Genomic DNA, 21,012 nt, shown 5'->3' with positions numbered 1-21,012 from the left:
ATCCAACCGCATCCAGAAGACCGTAGACGTTCGTTAACAAAACTTAGCGCAAGTCAAATTCAACTGCCAAAACGCATGAACGCCATCTTTCATAGGGTTCTCGCTTATGTTCTTGGGAATCCAACATTGGCGTCCACTGTCGATTTCTTGATCTGTCACTCGCCTGGTAGCAAATGAGGACCCAACGGCCAATTACTATTACGGTGGCAGAACCCGATAGTCGCAAAGCCAAATCTCGCCGGCGGCCATTGACATGAACAATAAACTTTCATCAAGAGCACAAAAGAATGATTACCGGGTTTCTTCTAACCCATTTGTCGTGCGCACATGGCAACCTACCGAGTAATTCCCCTTCCTCTTGTGTAACCCACGTCTCTTTCCGTCTGTCGTTGAAATATGCTACAGGACGTCTTGGAACAGAGTGCCGGATTCCAGGAAGGAGAAACCAACTTCCTGTAAATAGAGTGTACTCCTTGTATGCAATACTTAACGCCCTGGAAGTCAGTTCCCATCAAGAAGACACCGACTCTCGCAATCCCATTACGACGTTCTTTTCTCTATTCTTTGTGTATTATATCCAGGATTTAGACGCGCTAGAACTTTATACAATTTAACTAACTTCAAGCTGGCTCCTATAGCTAACCTCCATGTGTTTCTTCTCCCCAGACACGGTACGCTGTAAAGGAATACGACAGTCGAGGATATCAGCGGTCGACCTACGACATATTTTGTTTCAAAATTCTGTTGACGAGCATCATTGGCAAGAAACCATGTACCCTATGGCACGCATGACATTCACTTCGCCGACCTCCATGGAGGGCAGCTTCTCCGACGCCACCATCCACACGGAAGTGGGGTCACAAACTATGTATCCTACGTCCATCAAGGCAGTGACATCTGATCGCCGAATTACAAACTTGTTTCGTATTTGGCTGATGATTAGATGAGACATCAAGCTACACGCTCATGTGGAAGTGCGAGTCTTCCATGCGACACCTTCTCCCTTCCCTTTTAAAGTATTGCCGTGTGCGTGTAGTTCTGGACGACTGTTGACATGTTTCACCCGTACAGCGGTACTACGACAAGCTCCGGTGAGAATATTGTTGCCCGGTGGGAAAGAATCATACGTGCATTACCGACAAGCGCATGTGAAATACCATCTATCACAACCAAAGAACCTCCAAAATATGATAGGTGCTTAAGTGGACCTCGAGAACCGTAAAAATGCAATGCGAGAATCAATACACAAATTCTAGCTGGGAATCGAATCTATAGTACCTCACACGAGAGACAGCAAGGTTGGTTTGTGACGTAGCTACCGTACTACGAGACCTGCCATTTGTAGCAAATTGCGCACCTGATTTTGGCTGGGATGGTGTGTGATAGGCCCTGGTAGCAGAAACAACAAGGCATTCAACATCAAGTGCTAAAATACAACTCGGAATCTTGGAAAATCGAACAATTCCTGGCCATTGACAACGACTATGTTGGGAATGAAACCATGGCTTCGCCTGAGAGGGTTGATTTTTGACCCAAGAGCCCTAGTATCTAACTGTAAGTAGAAAGGCGTCATGTGTAATCGAACGTACAGGGCGAAACCCCATGCGAGCCTCGCATCAGAGAATGACAATTCATAAAAGTATCATGGACGTCCATTTCCAGGCACTGCAGTGTGGTTTTGACTGGGAAAAAGACTTTGTGAATGATAAATCTCCGAGTCAGCATGAAATTTCTGTTAAATAATGTCATAAATCACGACACTTCCACTTCGTCTTGAACACTCGAGCACTCACCCGTTATCATGACTGGTTTAGGCGAATAAAAATCGTCTGTACTTAATATAATGTCTAAGTAGAGAGATTGTGCCGTTTCTCCCTGATGCTTCCTCAGGGAATGGAATCCAGGGTACTTATTTACCAACGTAAGAAAGTCGGGGGTCATGGGAAAGTAGGGAACAGCGAAACAATCGCTTCTAACAAAGATTACGATTTAGTCAAAACACCACCCTCTGTTGAGTCTCACCTATAAGACTAGTAGTTCGGGCGAGAATTGGACGATATTGTGCACGGATGCTCACCGTTGCCCTACAATACCAACATGTCAATATCAAATATCATCAGCACAAAGAAATGGATCACACCAGTCATATAGCGCGCTTTCTTAGAGGATAGATAAGATATGAACCCTGCAACGTCCACTAGCTGTCCTATATATTCCACAGCAGACCAGTCCACATTCTACCGGCCTTGTTTTAGACATTCATGGAAAGAGTGCGCCGGTCCATAACAACCAGCTTGATGATCTCCTCCATATTTCCTTATTAACGTGTGTCCTCTCGCTTGTAGGATCCTAGAAACGGCATTCCCCACAGAGCGTAGACCTATCTTTCAATCAGAAAGGGGATAAAATAACATTAGAAGCTTATCTTGTTTCCTAGAAGACGAGAACCGCCGGTAGAAAAAAGCAGTCACATCGTTCTACCCTGTCCATCAAATACGAACGAAAACACAGGGGCCATTTGGCAGTCCCGGTTGTACAATTAGCCACCATCTTTCGCAAGAACGGTTCAACACAGCGATGCAACGATCTATAGGATACGCGGCAGTGGCTTTGGTTGGTCTTAGCATGCGACCCTGGTATCCTCTTCAAGGATGAAATTATTAACGCTACGTCAAATCCATCATCTAAGCGTCGGAGGGCGTATCCCTTGAGTGGCCCCAGCGACGACTGCGACGGTGAGAGACGACACGCAAGATGGTAGGAGAGTGAGGTGCACGGATGCCGATAGCGGACGGCAGGCATAGGGTTGAGGAATCAAATCTGTTGTTCTCCCCTATTTTTCGAGGCCGTTGCGTAGGATTTCTTAATGGCGATCAAGATATCGTACCTAGATCAGAATCTATGTCCTAGAGTTCGACGGAGAAACTGCCGCCCGCAAACCACCCGAGCACAGAACCTCAAAGAAGTGGACCAATAGTAAAAACACTGAGCGTCGGAACCGTTGTGGGAAGTCCGCTTATTCATTCTTTCATGAACGGAGAGACAGGAACCGGAAAAAGACGGTGGGTCCGTCGACCGATGCGAGCTTCAGATGAACACGCAGAAAAATCATTGTTTTCCGCACAGATTATGCAGGAGACGGACATCAGCTCATAGTACAGAGCAGAGAGTGAAAACTCGTCGGGATGAGAAGCTGGAATGGTGGTAGTCGCGGATAAGAGTCAAGGCACGTGGACGAAAACCGGATCAATTTCGAACCGACGCGTCCCGTTTTTCTCCTGCCATCACTCGACACTGCGCATCTTTAAAATCATGGGATAGCTCCTTCCTTCAGCTACAGTCTTGCTTTCTCCTTGCCGGAACTCCTGGACTCGGTTACTTATTACACTGTATAACACCACACGACCCTCGTTTAGTTTCCTTTTCGGTGTCGGTATTAGGCCGTCACATGAACACGAGCAACGGATCAGGGAAGAGCGACTCGCTAATTCGAACACAAACTAGATGGAGGAGGACGAATCATAACCGACTACTTCGTGCACATCAAGTCTGCCCTCTCAAACGCTTACACCTCTCCCAAAATTCCTTCGTCTCTGCTACCACCGCAAGTATGCGTCTACTCTGTTGACAAAACCAGAGAGGGGTGGCAGTGAAGGGCCCCTAGACGTCTAAGTGGGTTGTCCGTTCTTTCCATAGTAAAAAGAAGTTTTCTGGTCACGAGCCAAAGAATGGGCGAACCAGCTGTTTACCATCCTTGGTGGTCGCTCACCTCGATGTCGTGAGAGACTGTCGTGAGATGGAAGTACAATAACCTTGTACAACTATTACCGGGCTGATAGTATTTTCTCTGTCGTGCGCTATTCCTTATACTTCTTGACTGTCGAACCCACCCTGCCGGCAGCACTGTCGATTACAGGTTTCGATATAGGCTCGCCTCAAAGCCTCGATATCCGAGCTCTTCCCCTGCATCAGCGTCAATTCCTTCATCTGTTCAAAATGTGAAAGGTTTTCGTTTATACGAAAAGAGCACCCAGTTCTCTTGATACAATGAACAATTCGCGCGCTGGAAAGTTTCGTGTCGCTCTGAGGGATAATTGTGTTCACAGAGATACCTTCTTGTCTATCACTGAAAAAAGATTGATTCTTAGTGCCAGCGTGGTCCTGTTGGGATTCAAACACGGTGTGTGTGTTAGGGACAATGAATCGACATACTGCGGAAGGTCTACTGAAATTCGCTGGGCGGTCATCTTTCTTACCGCGAAAGAGACACCATAAATCTTTCGGAACGTTCATCTGGGTTTAAATTTATGTCGTCGCTGGGGAATCACATACTCACCAATAAAGCCATCGTCAAATTTAAATCATCCTATAATATCTCACCAAGCGTTTAGTGCGTATAGCTACAAGCAACGAGTCGCGACCCAGAGAGTTAATGGCACAGCATCCCGAGATACCAATAGTTCATTCATCCCCACATATAAAAAAGGTACAAAGAATTGTTATCCTCCCATATGGCTCTGGTTGGGAGTCGAACCCATCCTCATAGTACGCAGCAGCGACCTTGGTAGCCAAGTCAAGGACGAAATCATCCTCGTCAAATTCATCGTCTACGACTCGGAGGGTGTATGACTTGAGCGATTGAGATGGTCGGAGACGACATGCCAGATGGTAGGAGAGTGGGGTGAAAGGGGTACGTTGAGGATTCCAATCGGGTATTCTCCCATATTTTTCGAGACCGCTGAGTAGGATTTCTTAATGGCAATCAAGATATCGTACCTAGATCAGAATCTATGTCCTAAAAATCGAAGGAGAAACTGCCGCCCGCAAACCGCCCGAGCAGAGAACCTCAAAGAAGTCGACCAGTAGTAAAGACACTGAACTTTGGATCTGTAGTTGGAAGTCCGCTTATTCTTTCATGACCGGATGGGACAGGAACCGGATAAATACGATGGGTTCGTCGACAAAAGCGAGCTTCAGGTGGACACGCAGAAAAAGTATTGATTTTCGCACGGATTAGGCAGGAGACGGACATCAAATCGTAGTACGGAGCAGTGAGTGAAAACTCAGCGGGATTAGAAGCTGGAATGGTGGTGGTCGTCGATAAGAGTCAAGAGTCAAGACACGTGGATAGAAACCGGATCAATTTCAAACCGACGCGTCGGGCCGCTTTTCTCTCCTGCCATCACTATGAGACTCGACATCGCACATCTACTGTACTTCCTTGAGCTACGGTCTTGCTCTCTCGGATGCTTATAGCATTACAAGACCCTCCTTTTTTTCGATTTTGGGCTGTTACAATAACACACGAGCGGAGCTAACTCGAATACAAGGGACGACTTAATGCGCATCGTGTTTGGATCTGCCCTCTCAAGCGCTTACACCTCTCGAAGGAATAAATTCAAAATTCCTTGACCGCAAGTATGCAATACGCATTTGGTGATAAAACCAAAGGGAGTTAGCGTTAGCACTTCTAGCATCCTTTCACTAGTAAAAAGCAGTCCTCTGAACACCAATCGAATGAGCTAATCTGCCGTGTAACTAATCTTGTCTCGATTTCACGAGAGCACTAATCTTGTACAATTAATTTCTTGCATCCCTTCAGTCGGGCCAACAGCTTTCGTCCCCGCTGTCGATAAAATACTCGCCCTAAAACTTTGATACACGAATTCTTCCCACGAATTCCCTCTTTCCTGTAATATGGTGCGTTAGAGGACTGTAGCTCCTAGATCATTCATTCTCTGGAAATTTTATGCGTGTCTCTGACGGATAAGACACCTCTATTTTCTGACACCGAAAAAGGTTGACTGTCAAAATTTGACGCCAAAATATCCTTCCTTTGGGATTCGAACCTGGTGTGTGCGTGTCATGAGATACCTGATGCACTACGGAAGGATTACTGGAATTCGCAACACGGTAGCCTTTCTGATCGAGAAAGACGGACACATCGCACGATTGGGAGCATCTATCTCATCTGGAATTAGATCAGTTTCCTCTTTGCTCGACACTGGTATACCCAAGAAATAGAATCATTGTCGAAATTTAAATTCAAGAACAAGGCCCGTAGTGTTAATGTCTCGCTAGGAGCAGATATGGCTACTATACGAGGAACGCACGATATCTTGCAATACCGAACATTGGCAGAACCCCCGTTGAATTACACAAAAAATGATACCGGACTATGCCTCTTTAATGCTCTCGCTGGGAGTCGACTCGGAATCCACCCTGACGCAGACGGTGTACCCTCTACACCGACGGGATGTCCAAAAAAACGTGTTTATCTATGACTCCTCTACACGGCTATAGTCTCTCACCGAGGATCGAACTCATGCGGGACGTGCGTTAACTGTTGGGGTGACAGGTCATCACGTCACTCTCACGAACTTTCTTCTTAGCTCCCACCACAGAACGGGACGATAGGAATCAGACCTGACGCCGATAACTCTTTGACTGCACCCGCCTCGCGCACCCCCGCAATGTCGTCCTCCAGACTGGACCTTTGATGGCCGGAGACAAGGAAGGAGGGAGCACTTAGGTTATGTGGGATATGAAGTCCGCGATCATCGATCATCGTCGATTCGGCTTGTTATCAGACCATTTCTGCGGGGACAGGGAGCACCTAGGTATGTAACCCCGGACTTCGCGTTGCCCGCCAGTATGTCTGATTGATCGCAGCCTCCGATTACCGATCCTGCCTTACCAGGAAGCGCGCATGACGCGTGCAGGAACACCACGCGAGGCGGAGTCATCAAGTCCGTCGTGCGCAGAGTGTGTGAAAAGGCCGCACTGCCTAGGTATATCTCTCTCCCTCCCATCATCACCTTTCTCTCATGGACGCAGACTCACTATGCTCCAGTATGCTGTGTCCCCCGTAGAGACAGACGTCTTTTCCGAATCACCCTCGACTCCATCCGCGCGACCACACGTCTGACCGTCTCTTGAATACTCTCGGATGGATCCAACCCTGGTTCGCGTTTCCACCACGATCACACCCGTGTTCTTATGTATGTCGAACCACGCTGTTTGTTCACTATATCTGAGGCTGACCAACAACAACAGGAATTCATTCCATGGCGTGCTCGGTGTTGGGTAGAGGGAAGACGGGTGCTTCTTAACGTAGGGATTCCAATGTTTCAATGTTTGGAGTGAATTCATGGCTGCAAGTCACCGTCTCGTGCGCTCCCCAAAGCCGTCATCCCGCACCCATAGGCGGGGAGAAGAAGGGAAGGGATGATTTACGCAAGTCCTCCCGCATACTTTGGCGTCGTGCACGTCTATATCTATCCATTAGCTCGTGCAGTCTTGCATGGATAGCATTCAAAGTCCTCGATCATACCGCTCAAACGTCCGCGACGGGAGCATCAGACTGTTGTTACCTAGCACTCCTCGTTGCCCTTCAGCACACCTGCGGAACAGTGAATGAGGGACTGCGCGTATGGGGCCACTCCTCGAGGCAGGAGTCCACTCCACAGTGCATAGTTCGCTTCCGTTCACATGCAAATTCTTGCGCCACTGGATGATGTCGAGGGCTACGTGTGAGCGCCCAGGTATGTTGTCCTCCCTCCCTCCCATCATCACGCTTAACTGATAGCAACAGGCGATCCTCCACGCTCGTATCCCCTGTGCGGACTTGTTTTGCCGACAGGGCTCCAACACAAGGAGAACTGAATCGCCGTCGACTCCATCCTCCGCGCGAGCTCAATGTTTGGCCCATTCTCGGATGGATTTATTCCGCATCCCCACCAAGCCCGCAAGCGTGCAACTGCTCGTTTTGTGTAATTGCTCAGTAACATGCTCGAGCCTGATGGGAGCCGTTCCAGATGTATTTAACGTGTTGTTGGGTGCCGGAGCTATGTACGGTATTATGGGTGTAATAGCGTGCAAAAAATCACCTAGGCGCAAGTCATGTTTTCCCGGCTGCAAGTTTGTTATTACTGTCCAAGTTTACTGAAATTCTCTCACAAGTTAAGTTTTTTTTTACACAAGTTGGCTATTGGCGATAGTCTGGGAAGAAGACCTAGGCCGTGATATTTGAATATATCACTGTATGGCACTTCCGCCGTTCAGCCGGCCATATTATGAGGCCTCGACTTCCCCGGAAATTATAATTTTGTTCTCACTGACTCGGAGCTCAATCTTCACGAGCTCGCAGTATGCCGACCATAGAGCATCTGAATCTCTGATTAACTGGACGATGTCGAAATATAATCCAGTTCTCAAACGGAATAAACGGTATGCACACCTTTACTTTGGAGCATTGAGGATAGCCAGCTACTGAGTAACTTCAAATCTGATTTCATCATGTCAAACGTAATGGGAAATAGGTAAAGCGGATGAATAAGAAGCTGAAGGAATGCGGTCCACCACGGCAATGGAGGGAATACTAACCACCGAAATAATGTCGGCCCGCCACTGAACCACTTCATCCCGCTCCGGACCTGCCACCCAGACCTTATTCAAATGTGTATGGTAATAACTGGTGCCGATGTGTATATCTCCGTAGCAAATCGCTTAACTTGTGGGAGGGAACGCAAACTTGCGCACTTACAAGTAACTTGCGAACGGATAACGGACGACTTGTGCCCCTCTGATTTTTTGCACGCTATTACGCCCATACGGTATACTTCTCTAGGACCGCTTTTCGCACACTCGTCTCATCAAGGAGAAGGAATGGCGTCTCCGCATCTCCCCAACCAACCTCTTCTATAATCTCTGTTTGTACTTCACGCACCTTTGTACGCGCCAGCGATGGGAGGGATATTCCCATCACATCTGGAGCGTAGTATAAACGAGGTATGTCATCCTCTATACTCAGTTAGTTGCTTGGCTAACCGTGTGTTCCTTCTAGCCAAGCAATCCCAATGCGCAATCTCATACAGCGCATTAGGAATGCTGGCGAGAGCTGTTCGAACCGGCTAGAGGTATAACTTCTCTTGTTCGATGATCTCTTCGTCGGCACGGAATGTCGATTGATTGCTTTGATACATACGTCGACCCATGTTAAGGAGGGAATTTCAACGACAGAATTACCTTTATAATCATGACTGCTCTCTACCCTCTCGTAGATACGTGTTCTTTCCCCTTGTCGGTATGAGTACATCCCTCCCAGATGCATGCTGGATAGGATCCCTCTACTTTTTTTTTTGTTCTCGGACCCTCTTCTTTTCAGTGTATACTACCAGCCAGAGTCATGTATCTAGGACTGCGCTGAATGATCGATCTCTCGTGTCTGTCTGTCTGTCTGTCTCTTCAAATTTAATCGGTATCCTGCAGTGAAGACTTTTAGCACGCTGTTTGGCGAATGATTCAGAAGCGCTTTAAAGAAAGAAAAGGTATTGGAGCACAATGGGGACTAGAACATGCCTTGGAAAGACGGACTCGGCAGTTGAATGCTAAAACACATTTTCTAGGCGTATAATTCTTTGGTATGTGGATTCGAACCTCCCGGCCGGAGAAACATCGCGTTCAATGGGGAGATGTCCACAATGGGATGTATAGATGGTAAACCGTGCAAAGAAAGTGTTGACAAAATGAAGAAAGATGTACGAGCGACAGACAGGGATAACACTTGGGCAAAGTAGCGCGTGCACTCGGACAAAAAAGAAAGGGAATCGGCAGATTTGATGATTCGTGTGCTGGAAAGTTTTGTGCGTCCTTCTTTGCACACCTCCATTTTCTGACCCTGAAAAAAGGTGAATTTTTGCTGTCAGTATACTTCCTTTGGGATTCGAACCCGTGTGTGCGCGCCGGAGATACCTGATGCACTACGGAAAGATTACCTCAAGTCGCTGCAAGGGAGTCTTTCGTGCCAAGAAAGAAAGACGCGTCGTACGATTGGGAGCATCCTATCTCATCTTGGATTGGATTCGTGGCTCGACAACCCTGGGGGGAACTTTGGTATACCCACGACTCGGACGACGAAAATAGAGCCGTCAGCCAAATTTAAATTCAAGAACAAGACCGCAGTATTAATCTCTTACTAGGAGCTCACGAAGAACGCACGTCGCACGATGTCTTGGGATACCAAACATTTATAGAACCCCCGTTGGCCTACTACCGTCACAAAAGATGATATTATCCAACATTACAATCTCATACATGGTCTTGCTAGGAGTCGAATCCACTTTGATACAGACGATGTACCCACTACACTAACACGTCAACGAAATGCATTCATTTATTACTCACAACTCACCGAGGATCGAACCGATGCATGTGCATTAACTGCCGAGGTGACAGATCGTCACATCACTCTCACAGACGTTCTTCTTAGCTCCCACCATGAAGCTGAAGTGCTGTAAACGCGACCTCAGGAACACGGACAAGCCTCGCGATCTCTGACTGCGCGTGTTGGGGCGCCCGTCTGGCGCGTCCTCCAGGGCCGGACGGGGAGGAAGGGAGGGTAGGGTGTGATATCCCCGATCAACTGCAGGCACCGGCGAAGGGAGAGTACTACCTAGGTATGCTACCCCGCCCCGCGCGTTGCCCTTCAGGATGCCTGATCGATAGCAGCATCCGAATACCGACTCCGTCCACACCAGGAAGCACGCATGAGAGGCTGACGCATATGGGTCCACCACGCGAGGCATGGTCGAGTCCATCGTGCACAGAGAGGATGCTGAGTGTGTGTGAGGGCTACAGCATCTAGGTATGTTGTTCTCCCTCCCGTCATCACCCTTTTCTGATAGAAGCAGATTCTCTATGCTCGACTATGCTGTGTCCCCCGTAGTGACATGCTTTCCGAATCACCGTCGACTCTGTCCTGCGCGACCGCACGTCTGACCTCTGACCGCCAATATTCTTGGATGGATTCAACCCTGGTTCGCGCTCCCACCACCGATCACCAGCATACATCCACCCCACGTCGTTCCTATGTGTGTCGACATCTGAGGCCGGTCAACAACTCATCCCATGGCGTGCTCGGCCCTGCTCGGTGTTGGGTAGAGGGCAGATAGGTGCTTCTTAACGTGTGAATTGCAACGTTTGGAGTGAATCCGTGGCTGGAAGTCACCACCTCGTGAGCTCTCCAAAGCCAACACCCCGCACCCACACGGGGAGAATAAGGGAGGGAGGGATTTACGTAAGTCGTTGCGCTCACTTAGTCCTTGTGCACGTCTACATCTATCCACTAGCTCGGGAAGTCCTGCATGGATGGCGTTCGATACCCTTGAACTTCCAAAACTGCTACTGCAGCACTGCATCCGATTCAATGAAGGGAGGCAGCATCAGGCCGTTACCCCGCACTGCTCGTCGCCCTTCAGCACACCTGGCTGATTGAAGCATCTGATTCCCCAGCCCGGCTACTCCAGGAAGGGTGCACGAGGGGCTGACGTATGTGGGGCCACCACCCGATGCAGGCGTCGACTCCATCGTGCGCAATTGGCTTCCTTTCAAGGCCAAATTCCTGCGCCAGTGGAGGATGTCAAGTGTGTGAGAGGGCTACGTGCACGATCATAGGCCTGTTACCCTTTCTCTCATCATCACGCTTGACTGATAGCAGTAGGCGATCCTCTGTCCTCGATTATGGGTTCGCCGTACACTCCATTCCGTGTAAATCGCTACGCGCCCGCTCAATGTCCGGCCGTCTTTTCAAAATTCTCGAATGGATTCATCTCATCTACACTTCTCCATCAAGATCACTAGCATATATCCATCCCGTCTTTCTTACGTACGTCGTCTCGCACTGCTCGTTTCCTACAATTCACGCTCAGTAACAGCAGCAGGAAACACAAACATTCCGGTCCTTGATCAAGCCCCTCAAACTTCGGCGACTGCTACTGCGTCGGATTCATCGAAGGGAGGCAGCATCAGACTGTTACCTAGCAGTGGAACTGCTCGTTGTCCTTCAACACACCTGACTGATAGCAGTATCTGATTCACGAGCCTGGCCATACCAGGAACAGTACACGAGGGGCTGATGTGTGTGGGGCCGCCACTCGATGCAGGCGTTGACTCCATCGTCGTGCGCAATTCGCTTCCGTTAACGTCCAAATTCTTGTGCCGATGGATGATATCGAGGGCGTGAGAAGGTTACTCAGAGCGCCTAGGTATGTTGTCATTCCTCCCATAATCACCCTTAACTCATAGCAGCAGACGATCCTCTACACTCGGTTACCTGCGCTAACCCAGCGTTCAAGGAACCGACCCTTCCTTCAACCTTCTCGGATGAATACACCTCTGCTACAATCGTCATTTGCGTCCACATCACTAGCATATATCCACCCCGTCCTTTCTACGTATGTTATCTTGCACCGTTCGTTTCCTATTATCGAAGCTGACCAACAACAGCAGGAATTCATTACATGGCATGCTTGAATCAAGCAGGAGCGCGCCAGATGTACACTTAACGCAGGAATGGGATGCCGGAGCGAATGCATGCTACGTATGCGTCATATAGTCTCTGCGGTCGAACCTCTCCAGGATCTAACTCACTCCACCCCTTGGCCTGCACGCTCGAACTATTCCGTGGCGTGCTCGGTGTGGGATAGAGGGGCCAAATGTGGGGCTAGCAGCGTGTTATAGATGTTGGAGCGACAACATGATAGCTACGCAAGCGTCATTGTAACCAAATCTTCTCCAGAGTCACACTCAATCCCTGCCCGCTCGAATTACTCGTATCTCCCCAGTTTCCTTTAACTCCACGATGATCGCAGCTCCCGTCCTACTACAGGCGACATGTCATTTTTCACTTTTCCTTGAAGAACCGCCATCTATAGCTCCGCGTCCTGAAGCTTTCGCACTCTCTAACTTCCGTCGCGTCGTCTCTCCAAGCACATGTACTGGCAGGCAACAAAAGCGGAAGATATGTACGCCGGGCGCCTCCACACCGTCAGCATCGTTGGAATGCTGAAGTGTGGATGAGCATCCCTAGGTATGTCCACCGTCCTCTATACTCAGTTGCTTGGCTAACAGTTCAGTCCCCATGCAGATAGTACTTGCAATCCCGTACAACGCGCTGGAGATGACCTGTGGGCATGAGGCGGGAAAGGGCCGTGCATACTCGCTTTGTATACTGTATTCGTCCTTCTCTTTTCCTAGGGATATCGTTTGTTTCATTTGGGATGACGCGTTGACGGGTAGCGCTCATACGCTGAGCCTGGAGGTGGTGGTCACCCTGCTATACTTTCACTAGGGATATATGTCGACGACCTTGCAATGTTTCTGGTTATCCGAGCCTACTGCTCTCTTCCGAACATCGTTTCTTAGTGTCGATTCGTCTCCTTTCCCTTCAATCAAGTTCACAACCACATCTTTCGACAGGTCGGTATTAACCAACCGAGTACATCTGTAATGGCCTGGGTTCGATTCCCTACCGGCAATCTTAGTCCGGTCACTGTCTTTTACTTTTTGTTTTCTGAACCTCTTTTTTTGGACACCCCTCTTGACTGATTATCATCGTCTCTCAGTAGCATTTGCACGGTGTAGAAAAATAAGACGATTTTGTTCATTACTTATTCGGGGAGGACGAAGAATACATACGTGGGTGATCTGTCGTGCTTGATCTCGAGTTTCTCTCCAAATTTAACCATGCAGTGAAGGCTTTAGCGCCCTTCTTGGGATGTTCCCGTGGCGTTTTTAGCAAATGATTTCCACGAGAGGAAAATAAATGTAATGTCTAGACCGGAGCACACATAATTCATACCCCGGTGAATTGAACTCGTTCCATGCTAGGAGCTCCGTAGTGTGATTTTATAATTTAAATGAGGGTAAGAGGAAATAGAACCTTTTCTAGGATGACCTGATCTGGTGTGGCGTCGTACAAAAAGTATTTGGCGATAGCTTACGTTGAGGATTCAGATATGAGGACTCGAACCCCCGCGAAATCTGGCTACCACTTGCGTTATATCCGGTTCGAGGGTTAATGGTTCTTACGTCTAAAGGGGAGACGATCAGCAATGGTCATTCGGAATACCTAGGCTTGAGATAGTGCTTACTAGTCTTACGTGCCTAGGGAGAAAGCACCGTGATACTGGTCTGTTTCTCACACGCCGACTGCTGACTAAATGCAAAACGAGGTAGCCACTGGGCGAGCGACAGGAGAAATGTTAGCAGTGGTTTTAAGACGTAGCACATGTGCCAGTGTAAAAGGGTGAAACCCTCCCCCTCCCCCGGAATAATATAGCGTTATCACTGAAGTGGCTGTTGCATTTTTGATGGCATAAAACGGTTTCGATTTCAACTTCAATTTTTACGTCCCCATTTTGAGTGCTGTAAAACGAAAAAGTTACCTCAATTCTATAGGGGGAAAGGTTTTTCATACTGTTTTACGTACGAACTGACAATACAAAACCTGTTAAGGTTTCGTTTTTTTTTACAAACTAAATGAATCAGTCTCCGCAGTATATAATGGGTACCCTAAGGAATCGAACCCACAGGTGAACTGCTGCGGAAGGTCTGCCATTGGACCATGCTGGACAAGGACAGATGCTTGGAACGGCGATAATATAGACCGTGAATTGGCGATAGACTTCGTGGGGGTTATTATCATAATTATAGCACGCTAACCATCATCCCATCCAAAGGTATCCGTATCATAATCAACGGAAAAGTCTCTTCTCCCCGAGTTACGCATGGGTGGAAAACAAAGGTAGTACTGTAGGCCTATTTATTTTGTAATCCTGATACCAGGAGCGAGGAGTAGCAAAATTTGATACTCCTTCCGATGAAAGACTTTTCCAAGTTCCTCGTCAGAGGTTCATTATTTTCCTGTCTTAACAAATAACATACCATGATCAACCCCGCCTAGTGTGTTGACGGCAGCCTCTGCCATAGTATTGACATCATTTTCGTTCGATACATCCTCAGTGAAGATGCCAGAGGGCACGGTGAATTTTGCGTTTATCCGATGCGTTAGTGCGTTCGCTGCGTTTGCGTTCAATCCACATGTGTTTGCGTTAAATGTATATGCGTGTGCGTTATAGTGCATGCGTTGGAAAAAATGCGTTGATGCGTTCGATGCGTGTGCGTGCGTGACAGACGTGCGTTTTCCCGTTTCTTGTCGTTTTGTTTTATGTGCGTGGCACGGCCTATATTTTGCCAGCTGTGGCCTAACTTCCAATAAGGCCTCGACATTGGAATGTATCAGGATAACTGGAATCCTTGGAAAATCGGAGGAGAGAATTGATAAAGGTGTACGAGAAGGTACATAATCAGAACTTGAGGTGAGCTTCTAACTGCTGTACGATAATACATAGTCCTCACATTTGTTGACATTGAACAGCCTGGGCCAGATTTCGATGAAGATGAACGGCAGAAATGGCTCCGAGTAAGAGAAGAAGAAGAAAATGTGGACAAGAAAGTGCGTGGGCCCGTACCTGAGCCACGGATGATATCTAGAAAGCATAAGGTAACATTAGAGCCTGAGGATACAGAGACCTTAGTACAGGATGTTAGTGCAAAACCAAGTGGACGACCAGCAAAGCGCTCTGGAAAAAAGTGATCTTGGATCGCTGCCGTTAAAACATATTTATGTATCATTGTCAGTGATATTATGTATTGAATTGAAGCTTACATTGAATCTGAGTGTCCGAGTAGTCTTGACGCTGGTTAGTGGGCCACTATCTATGTCCGAGTCCGAGTCCGATTGACCTTGAACATCATTAAGTATGAATACTTAGATTTGAGAACATTGAAAGATGTTCCTACTTAATCAAACAATTTTATGGATATCCTAACGGTATAGAACAGTATCAAATGCTGTTTGCTAAGCCAGAAGTACCGAAGAACATGATGCGGGGTTGAACTTGGGTTGAACGCGCCCCCAAACGCAACTGTCACAGACACTGCCTTATTTTGAACGCATGCGTTTTTTGTCCCAACACATGCGTTGTATCCAATAACGCGTGCGTTTCATTTCACAACGCATGCGTGAAGATCTGCGAGATGCGTGTTCAAAATTTAGTTGAGATGCGAGATGCGTTCCAACTTAACCATTGATTGGTGGTGGTGGTGGTGGTGTTACCGGCGCCAGGTCCCAATGTGTCTTACAGCACGACATGTGGAGCATTCTCTAAGGTACGATTGGATGCCACAAGCATGGATCTTACTTATAGTGCGAGTTACAATACAGATACATGGTTCTGACTGACCAGCAATGCCTTTGTGGGAGGTAATTGCAATAATGGTCTAATCCGAAACGCACCCAACGCAGAAAAACGCAAAAACGCATCACAAAAACGCCAAACTCTCCCGGCCCGACGCCAGATTGGTAGCCTTTCTGGAAAATCCGCTCAGCAAGCGAGAGATCATTAATGGCCACTTCAAATCCATCGTCTGCGAGTCGGAGAGCGATGGTCTATCCTATTTCTTCAGCAGCCGTGTGATGTGTTTGGACGTGGTAGACGACATGAAAAATGATAGCAGAGTTAGGTGAAATGACGCCAGTACGGCCGTGGAATGAAGACGTATTGTAGTACTATTTCTTAAGATACCAGAGTTATGTCTAGCATCAGAACCAGTGGCACAAATTCGGGAGCAAATCGCCAAATAAAATGCCGCCCGAGCAAAGAAGTCGAACCGGAAGGGACACGCGTGGCGCAGAAGAAGTATTGAGTTTGGTACAGATTATGTGTGGGCCGGACGTCAACTCCTAGTACGGAGCAGTGAGTGAAAAATCGGTGGGATGAGAAGCTGAAATCGTGGCGGTTGCGGCTAAGAGTCAAGACACGTGAACGGAAACCGGATCAATTTCAAACCGACGCGTCCCGCTTTTCTCCTGCCATTGCACACTGAGCTACGGTCTTGCTTTATCCTCCTGGACTAGGATGCTTATAACGCTACGTGATCCTCTTTGGACTCGATCTTAGGCAAAATCAGCGAGCTAATTCAGAAGAGGAAGGAGGTCCAGGTCCTGCGCATCAAGTCTGCTCTCTATCACTCAAAAAAGTTTAACTCTCGGTTCTCATCTCACTGTCCCTTCGGGATTCGAGCCCGGACCCGACGTGTGCACCAGGTATACCCGATGTACTACGGAAGGATTACCGGAATTCTCAGCGGGGTAGTCTTTCTGATCGAGAACGACGGACACATTGTACGATTGGGAATGTCTATCTCATCTGGGATTTGATGGCTCTCCTCGCTCGACACTGGAGATAAGTAGGGCCCCCGTCGAATTGAAATGAAGCCGCAAGGCCACTTTTTTTAACATGATGCTAAGCACCAGAACTAGTACGATATCTTGATATGCAGACAAAAAACTTGACGCAGACAGACGGTGTACCCTCTACACCTGTGGGATGTCCAACAAAAACGTGTTTATTTATTACTCTAACCAAGCTTATAGTCTCTCACCGAGGATCGAACTCATGCGGGACGTGCGTTAACTGCTGAGGTAACCAGTCATCATGTCACTCTCTTCTTAGCTCCCGCCGACAGGAATCAGACTTGATGCCGATAAGTGCTGTGATCTCTGACCATGCGCGTCACTGCATCTGTCTCGTGTCGTCCTCCAGGCCAGACCTTTGACGAAGGGAGCACTAGGCTGGATGACTGCGATCATGCCTCTCAAACTTGTATGACTGCTGCTACTAAAGGCATATATAGTCGACTCGGCTTGGGATCGCACGTTGATAGGAGGATGCAGAGCACCTAGGTATGTTACCCTGCCCTACTCGTTGCCCCTCAGTGTGCCTGATCGATAGCAGCTTCCGATTACCGATCCCTGCCTTACCGGAAGCGCACACCAGAGACTGATGCGTATGGCAACACCACGCGAGGCAGAGTCATCCAGTCCAACGTGCGCAGAGTGTGTGAAAAGGCTGCAACGTCTAGGTATGTTTCCCTCCCTCCGAGTCCTATCATCACCCTTTTCTGACAGAAGCAGATTCTCTATGCTCGACTGCGCTCTTCCCTCTGTGGGGACGTCTTTTCAGAATCGCTGTCGACTCCATCCTGCGCGACCACGTCTGATCGTCCCTCCACCACTCTAGGGTGGATCCAAGCCTGGTTAGCGCTCACACCAGCATCCATCCATCCCATCGTCCCTTTGTATGTTGAACCGCGCTATATGTGAGGCTGGCCAACAACAGGAATTCATTCCTGGTGCGCTCCGTTCCGCTCGGTGTTGACCAGAGTGCCGAAGGACGACTTCTTAACGTTTGGAGCAAATCCATGGCTGGAAGTCGCCGTCTCGTGTACCCCCCCAAAGTCGTCATCCCGCACCCATAAGTGGGGAGAAGGAGGGATGGGAGGATTTACGTAAGTCGTCCCGCTCCCTTTGTCCTTGTGCACGTTTGTATCTAACCACTAGCTCGAGCAGTCCTGCATGGATGGCGTTCGACGGTGTCGCTCAAACTTCCGCAGCTGCTACTGCAACCTGTATCCGATTCATCGAAGAGAGGAAGCATCAGACTGTTACCCCGCACTGCTCGTTGCGCTTCACCACACCGGATTGATAGCAGCATCTGATTCCTGAGCCTGGCCACACCAGGGAGGGTGCACGAAGCGTTGACGTGTATGTGGCCGCCACTCGATGCGGGCGTCTACTTCATCGTACCCAATTCGCTTCCGTTCCAGTCCAAATTCTCGCGCCAATAGATGATGCAAAAGCTACACAGACTCTCAGTCGTGCGTGCGCGTGATCGCCGGGGCACCCAGGTATGCTCAGCTGTCCTCCCTCGGGCACTAGAAATTCAGCGTGGTCACCTGCGTGGTACCACGCGTGCGTGGTGCGTGGCCACGCAGGCCACGCAAGTCCTTAGTTGAACTTCCCTTGACTGTACATATATACTGCGCTATGATAAGAATGCTTTGTTAAATATTTCCTTGTGTCTATTTCTTATTCTTCTGTAAACTGTTTCCAACAAATGGACCTTTGTTCAAAAATGTTTCAAAGCTCAATCTTTGTCAATTAAAGCTTTTATGCCCTCAAATCTCGGATTCCTAGGCTCCATTGGATCCTCTATGCGTCTATCTATGATTATGAGAAGGATAAATATCGAAATTTAAGTACTCTCTCATTTTCCTAGCCTGAAGTCATTAATTCGAAGACATTACGACACTATGAACATCAATTCAACGTCGATTTCGCATCAACTGCTCCTTGATTGTGCCAATACCACGAAATTGATCATTTAATTTCCGCAAGAACAGCCCTCCCTTATGTACGGATATACCTTGGACCACGCAAGTGACCATGCTAGCGTACCACGCAGCCACGCAGCCATACCACGCAGGCTGACCACGCACCGCCACGCTGACAAACCATGCAACCACGCAGACCACGCAGGCACCACGCTGACCCATATAAGTTTTCCCTCAGAAAGTGTATCATTCGTATAATTGCCCCTTAATTCACTTGTTTCTTTGGTGTCGTTCATATCAAGTATAGAACTCCGTATTCTTCTCATCATGTCCGCTCAACTGGGAACCCCACATTGTGTACCTTATTGCTTCTAGCCTGGCAGACCACCTGTAAGGCCTTTTTATACTGTTAGGATACTCATAGAATTATTTACTTCAGCTACAATACTTTTGATGTTCTTAAACTTAGCAATCCAGTTTGAATGATATTTTCATGATATTGACCATATTTTGAAGCATTTCAATATCACACTAAAGCTGTCATATTTAAACCTTCATGATTCACAATCCAGCTGATTCTATGCAAGTACTAACAGCAAAGAACGGAACGCGTCGACTCAAGTCGCGTTTGATGGACTTGATCAACTTTTGATCGAAGTCCCGCAATTTGTCAACCACGCTAACGACCACGCTGATGACCACGCAGCCACGCAGGCGACCACGCAGAATTCTTCTTGCCCTCCTCCCTCCTGTCATCACGCTTAACTGATAGCAGCAGGCGATCCTCCACGCTCGTATGCCCTGTGTGGACTGGTTTTTCCGGCAGGACCCCAACACGAGGAGGATGTGATTGTCTTCGACTGCATGCTACGCGCCAGCTCAATGTCTCACCGTCTCTTCAAAATTCTCAGATGGATTGATCCCTCCCTACAATCCTGATTCACATATATCCAAGTCCACCTCCCCGACGTCGTCTTGCACTGTTCACTTCCTATAATCGATGCAGCAGGAATTCATTCCATGGCGTGCCCGAATCAAGCTCAAGTGTGCCAGATGTACGCTTCTTAGTGCAGGAACGGGTCTTCGGAGCAAATGTATGCAACGTGCGCGTCATATGGTCCCCGTGCAATCAAATATTATCCAGGATCACACTCACTGCATCCCTGCACGCTCGACCATCTCTCGATTCTCTTATGATCGCAGTTACCCGTCCTGCTACAGGAGAGCTGCTCCATCCTTCACTGTTCCTTGAAAGCTCGCCATCCATGGTTTCGCGTCCTGAACCTTTCGCATCTCCTCAACCTCCGCCGCCTCTGCCATGATGTATCGGCAGGCGAGGAAAGCGGAAGAGGTGCGTATGTCCGACGTCTTGGAACGCTGAAGTTATGGACCAGTGGCATCCCAGGTAACGTCATCTCCCTCCATTCAGTTTCTTGGCTAACAGCCACGTTCCTTCCACTAGTGTCGATCTCATACAGCGCGCTAGAAGTGTGGGAAAGAGCTGTGCATACCGACTAGGCAGAGTGTTTATAACTTTTCTTGCTCGACTATCTCTTCGTCATCACTTGGTTTTTTTTTTTGTTTTTGTTTGGGACGACTTGCACATACGTCGAGTCGAAGAAAACTTGCACTTGTATACGAGCGCTAGGGATATATATATATTGACAACCTTGCACTCTCCGAATCTAACTCCTCCTTCGTTTCCCAGTATAAATTCGTCTCGTTTCCCTTCACAAATAGGTCGGTATTAACCAACTGAGTAACATCTGTCCTCGCTCCGACGGGTTCGATTCCCTCTCAGATGTATAAGCCTAATCCAATGGTCGCCCTTTAACTTTTTTTTTTTCATATTTTTGAGCTTTCCTTTTGGGTGGTAATAACACGCCTCAAAATCCTGCAGTGATGATTCTTTGCATGTCGTGGGAAAAGACGAACTTTCATTCCTTCTTGCGGGACACTGAAGGGCATGTAGGTTTCACTTGAGTGTGTAGAAAC

General features: G+C 48.2%; 1 protein-coding gene across 1 annotated transcript; it reads left to right on the top strand.

The window, feature by feature from the left end:
• Positions 1-14,807: 14,807 nt before the first annotated feature.
• EV420DRAFT_1742806 (uncharacterized protein) lies at positions 14,808-16,627 on the top strand (the record flags this gene model as incomplete). The annotated part of the gene is made up of 6 exons (XM_060480060.1): positions 14,808-14,897; positions 14,919-14,962; positions 15,038-15,138; positions 15,192-15,295; positions 15,504-15,542; positions 16,148-16,627. 6 exons carry the CDS (start codon positions 14,808-14,810, stop codon positions 16,367-16,369), a joined length of 600 nt encoding a protein of 199 aa, XP_060340271.1. The 3' UTR covers positions 16,370-16,627.
• Positions 16,628-21,012: the final 4,385 nt, after the last annotated feature.

Source organism: Desarmillaria tabescens, assembly GCF_030435595.1.
Source record: "Desarmillaria tabescens strain CCBAS 213 chromosome Unknown EV420scaffold_1, whole genome shotgun sequence".
Taxonomy (NCBI): Eukaryota; Fungi; Basidiomycota; class Agaricomycetes; order Agaricales; family Physalacriaceae; genus Desarmillaria; species Desarmillaria tabescens.
The sequence above is the reverse complement of the archived record's forward strand: the minus strand, read 5'-3'. Positions and strand labels throughout refer to the sequence as shown.